Genomic DNA, 6000 nt, shown 5'->3' on the forward strand with positions numbered 1-6000 from the left:
GAAAATGACTGGTAAGGTTTAGGAAAAAGAGGTAGAGTTCAGAAAAGTCACTCAGGACCCTGTGTCAGAGGAGACTTACCAGACAGGATGAGAAGGAAAGACTGATTGTTAGGGACCATACCAGACAAGATTTGAAAACCTGAGTGCTTAAAGGTGGAAGATAAGATAAAATGCAAGACAGAGATTACTGCTAAAACACCATGCACAAGTTAATAAGACAAAAAAAGCTAACTGCATTGTGTGTGTGTGTGTGTGTGTGTGTGTGTGTGTGTGTGTGTGTGTGTGTGTGTGGAGGGAGAGGGGGGTGAAAAATAGACAAGTGAGAAAATGAAAGAGGTAGAAAACTCAGAGTGAAGAAAAGAAAGAACAGTTACTGTGAATAAGTGCCAAGACTGAAGAAATTAACATATAAAGGACAGGTGGGAGACAAGAACCAAGGACATGTTGTAGTCCCAGTTCCCACGTGTGGAATTCTGAGAAACTGGTGTCTGGGGGAAGAATCCAGATGGCATGTGGTGTCTTGCCCACTCGTCGCTAGTAGGGTGCCTAGGGGATGTTGTGTTCTTGGAATGCTGTACAATGATGCAAACAAATACAATTAGTAGTTTCATTTCTATAAAACAACTGACAATACTTAACTTTGGAGATTTACAAATTGTAGTTGCAATTTCCAATATAATTCAGTGTCCTTAATATGTGAACTGTTCAGGCAAGTTGACACATGTCACTGATAACTAGCGTCCGTGATCTGAGTGGCCGAGGCTAGCAGGCGTGTCGCTTATATTCCCTTCTTCCAGGTGTCGTTCTTGGCGTGGTGCCATCCAGTTTCGCTCACTATTGGCCACCGTTTTCTCACCGCCTTCTCTGCTCCTGTGTTCCACATCTTTGTACTGGCACTTCATGTTATACCATAACATGGCATATGTGGTGAAACAGGCACTGAGGTCACGACTGTCTTGTTGAAGTGCATGCTCTGGAACAGGCTGTTGTGTGTTTCTAGTATACGTCCTCTGCCTATACCTATTCATCCTAACTGATAACTTGGTGTAGTCATGCTGATCTAAAAGACCAAAAAGTGTTTACATAACAGCTGATATGTCTTGTCATTTCAAAGGTGGCTCTCCCTTTGATAGTATATGTTTTGCCAGGTACCGGGCTGGTATAGGTGATGGTGGGAGGGTGCATAGGGCAAGGCTTGCAGTGGGGACGGTCACAGGATAGGACCCATAGGATAGGGAGATGCGTGCAGAAGAAGCATAGCATCTGACAAGGATATTGCGGAGGTTGGGAGGACATCAAAAAGCTATTGTAGGTGTGTTGTGCAAAACCATCAGACAGAATGGATCTCATTTCAGGGCCTGATTACAGGAAGTCATGGCCTGTCAAAGTAGCCGATTAATACATTCAAGACAAGGATAATACTGAGTGACAAATGATGTATGACTAAGTTGTTTTTTGGAGGGATCATTATTACCAGTATTGGATGTGATGACCTGGGAAATTTGCTTTTGAGCTAGGTTGTTTGGCTAATTGCATACAATGGAAGCTGAGGTGAGAGTGACGGTGTATTGCTGTAAAGAGTGTGCATCTGAACGAACATGTTTACCTGAATGCCAAGGGCTGTGTGGGAGGGAACGTTTGACATAGAAAGGATGGCAGCTTTCAATATGTAAGTACTGTTGTTTGTTAGCAGGTTTAATGTAAACAGAAGTGTGTAGCTGCCCTTCAGTGAAGCTGAGATCAACTACAAGGAAAGTTGCATGGGATTCAGAATAGAACCAAATGAAATTTATTTGGTAGATTGTATTTAGAGATTACAGGAATTTTAACAGGTAAGCCTCCCTGTGAATCCATATAGCAAAGATGTCATCAATGTATTTAAACCAGACGAGGGGCTGAAGGCTTATGGGTCCAAGGAAAGCTCGCTCCAATTGACCCATGAAAAGGTGGCATAGGAAGGGACAATCCTGGTTCCCACGGGTGTACCCCTGATCTGTTTGTATGTCTGCTCCTCAAAGGTGAATTACTTGTCGGTAAGTATAAAGTTGATTTGGATGATAATCGAGGATGTCATAGGTTTGGAATTAGGTTGGTGATGACTGAAGAAATGTGCATCAGCAGACAGGCCATGTAAACATGGGATGTTGGTACAGACGGAGGTGGTATCAGTGGAACCGGCTCGATTTCAGATGATCTAGTAAATGGTTGGTGTCTTTAATATATGCGGGAAGTCTTTGTGCTATGTATTGCAAGTGTTGATCAGCTAAGACAGATAGACATTCAGTGGGTGCTTCGAAGCCAGCAAGTATGGGATGACCAAGATTACTGAATTTGTGGATCTTGGGAAGAAAGTAAACTTGACTTGCAGTCCCTCCTTAAAACTTCCGGCCCCTCGAACTGTACAGCTACATTTATATATAAAATTCAGCCTAGGTATCTTTGTGCTTACAAATCTCGAGAAGTAGTCGGTTGATTAACTTGAAATTTTGACTCAGCGTTACATGAGAATATGTGTGCATTTTTATGTATACCTGTTTTTAAAAGTTTATATAATATGTAAATATAAATGTAATATATAAAGGGGAAATCAAACAACCTAAAATCTGGGATGGAATAATGACAATATTACGAAAAGTATAGATTGCTACTCACCATATAGTGGAGTTGTAGAATTGCAGATGCCACACACAATAAAAAGACAGCTAAAAGTAAACTTTTGGCTGAAAGTAGAAAACACACACATTCATGCAAATACAACTCTCACATGACCATTGTCTCTCGCTGCCAAGGCCAGACTGTATCCAGAAACACACAAACTGGGCATAATCACCTTTTATAATTCAAGCAAAGTTGGTGTGAACACAGCTGACAAGTTAGCCACCAATTATTCTGTTTCCAGAAGAACCAGAAGATTTTCTTACCTATTGAATGTAGCAGGAATCAATGCTGAGATCATATAGAATTTTTCACATCCAGGTTTCACTAGGAGAGTTTTTTCAAAAACACTTGAGTTTATGGTTAATGATGGCCCAACTAACCTCGAGAGCCAAAATCATGTTTTTATCTGGGAACATAAAGAAATATCTAAACAGTTTTGGATGCAAAGGAAGTGAAATGCCCATTGAAGAAACACCACAAAAAGTTGAGTGGGTGATGGTACCTTTGTGGAAGGGTGAACCACAGAGTAACAACTATTACATGTATTTCGTGTAATAAACTGACATGCAAAGAGCACAGCACAGTGCAATGCAGCACCTGTTTTGAAGCCCAAATAGACAGTAATTAATGTTCATATGCTCTTCAAATGCACTCATTCATGATGTATTTATTTTTTCAAATTAAACTAGACTCACTGTATCTCTACAATAACTGTAAACAGCTACAACCACATAATTGTAGGTCCTAAACTACAGACCAAGAGGATAGTATACACAGCATACTATGCGAGCAATAAAGAAATAAAAAGAGGCACAACTATGTAAGGGTTAATGTTTTGGCTCTTATTGTTCTCTCAAGACTGAACAAGAGATTGCTCCATGAAAGACTGGATGGAAAATTTGTATCCATTAATTGGCTTTAAACTCAACTAGAGCTTTTTAGGATTTTTTGAAAGTTCATTCACAAAGATCTGACTGTGGAGATCATTGTAGGCTTTACACACAGCTCTCCTGATAGATGCACTAGCTGCCACTGAGGTTTCTTTGTCACTTTCATCAAAGGCTTTCCTGCATCAAAGTATAACAGTGTTTTTGCAACACTCCGCAAATAAAATATTTGAAGCAATTTGGGTCTGTCATCTTTGATTATCTTACTTGCTACATACTGTCTTTACCTAGAGCACAATGTATGATGGGTTTTGACCATTGATCAACACACTTCAGTATTTGCCAGATATTAATGAAATGTTCTTGATTAATCTTGCTGGACTATTGCTAGTATAAATTTTCAACAATAAATTGTCATTGGATTTTAATAGTATTTACAAATGAAACTTGTTTGTGCTAATATACACTGTTTCCCAGGCCATCAGAAATTTTTGTGAGAGGCCAAACACATTCTATTGTTGGAGGTCAATTTATTATTATTGACAAACTTTTGTTTAATGTTCCAGAATGGCCACGTCCAAAAATAATATTTTAATTTTAACTGAAAGTTTGCTTACTCAGATGACTAGTAAGTTGGTCTACTGAGTGGATCCTGTTTTCAAGCCAGCAATAAAATTGCTGTAATGTACTCTCATAGCTGTTGTTCTTTCTCAGTAGAAATAGTTCTTCCTTTCTTGTTGGCAGGTGTCCTTATTGCCTCCGGTGTTCCAAGACAGAAGGCTTGTTGCACTCTCCGGCTCAGTATTGGAAGAGAGACAACTCAACATGATGTTGAAACTGTTGTAGAGCAGCTGAGGCAAGCGGTTAAAAGACTGGAGACTAATGTTGTTAAATAGCTTATTTTTAATTGATTTTAGTTTCTGTTACATTTGCAGTTTTGTGATACTGAAAGCTCTCTAAAGGTTACTGCATATTTTTGTAATTAATTTCATTATAAACTCTGTATTTGGAGGCAGCATGAAAGTTCATGTTGGGCCTCAGTTGCAGCTTTGGCTTCATTTATAGAATCGAAATTGTAAAAATCTTGAGACAGAATGTATTTGTCATTCCTGTTTTCTGTAAACCAGAAGTTGTTACATACATCTTGCCTGAAAAGCTTAATTTTCAAAGTAGTTGTAACGCTGAGCTTACAAAAACTTAATTGAAAATATGGATAGAAGATACTGTAAAGGTGTGTCCACACTATGCCTTTCTTGTCTTCAACTTTGCACTTGCACATCAAGTTCCAACAGCACCACTACACATCCACATATGTGCATTTGAATTTCCCGAAAATGGAGACCATGTGTAAAGCACATTGTTACTTGCCTTTGGTGAGAATCTTTGCACCTTTTAGCAGGTGACAGGCAGCTGGGGCCCATGTGTGTCTGCGTAGTGTGTTGAGGTTATGTTGTAAAGTGATTTATGTGCAGTAGTGTCTGTTGACTCCAAAGGAAGCGCACTTAAGTTTATAGATGATTACAGGCAAAGAAAAAAGTTGTATAGAAAGCTACTTCTGAAGATTATTTGAATAAAAATTCAAGGTGTCTTGCCCTGAGTGTCACTTATTAGATAAAAAGTCTCCAGTCAAATTTCTGTAAAGACTAGTATCTGAAGTTTTGAAGAAGGAAAACTAAGAAGCAAAAACTAAAAATTTATGAAAAGTATGCATATACAAAAACTGTGGATGAATATTCATGCTGTGGCGACAGCATCCGTGGAGCCTGAATCTGAACAAAAGAAGTGATGGGATGTATGTAGCTCCTCAACAAACCACTGAAAATAGAAATGAAGCACACTGACCATGCAAAAACTATGAAACTGAAAAATACAGCCTCCATTCTAGTGGATTCTCGTGTCTATGAAATTCTCAAATTTGTCGAGTCTGAGAGTGTTAGTCTGCATATCGTATTTCACTATTAAATACATGTGATGCATTGAAAGTATTTTAACCTTCATATAACAACTAAGAACTTCCCTTAATTATTTCTCAGTTTCAGGAATAATCACTTTCATTTTTATTGATTTATTCTTGTTCTGTTGATACAGGATGCAAAAGAATTGTGTGGATATGGAATACATTAGAACAGTACTTACAGATGCTAATAGATACAAATTGTAGTATCATATAGGAACACAATATGCTAATAAAAAGCAGCCTGTAGACTTCCTACACTGAAAAGAGGTATAAAACAATCAAATAATAAATTACAATTATTTCACATTACAAGCTACAAATTTTATAGATTTGAAATGCTTTATTTTGAAATGAGGAATAAATAATTCAAACAAGTGTATAGTTACTAGCTAACAAAATTGTATTGCCAACCCTGTTGCTGCAGTTTCCCAATAAGAAAATCAAAAATCTATTGTGACCTCCTCCTGAAATTTGCAGACAAAATGTTGTCATTGATTT

The 6000-nt window shown here is 38.1% G+C and overlaps 1 protein-coding gene across 1 annotated transcript in view; it reads left to right on the forward strand.

Moving 5' to 3' along the window:
• LOC126174873 (selenocysteine lyase-like) overlaps positions 1 to 5289 on the forward strand; it is a 181726-nt gene extending 176437 nt beyond the window's left edge. The window contains exon 8 of the mRNA XM_049921285.1: positions 4290 to 5289. Coding sequence (XP_049777242.1) covers positions 4290 to 4441 — 152 coding nt within the window. The 3' untranslated portion in view covers positions 4442 to 5289. The remainder of the gene's footprint in view (positions 1 to 4289) is intronic.
• The last annotated feature ends 711 nt before the right edge of the window (positions 5290 to 6000 follow it).

This window comes from Schistocerca cancellata, chromosome 3, assembly GCF_023864275.1.
Source record: "Schistocerca cancellata isolate TAMUIC-IGC-003103 chromosome 3, iqSchCanc2.1, whole genome shotgun sequence".
Classification (NCBI taxonomy): domain Eukaryota; kingdom Metazoa; phylum Arthropoda; class Insecta; order Orthoptera; family Acrididae; genus Schistocerca; species Schistocerca cancellata.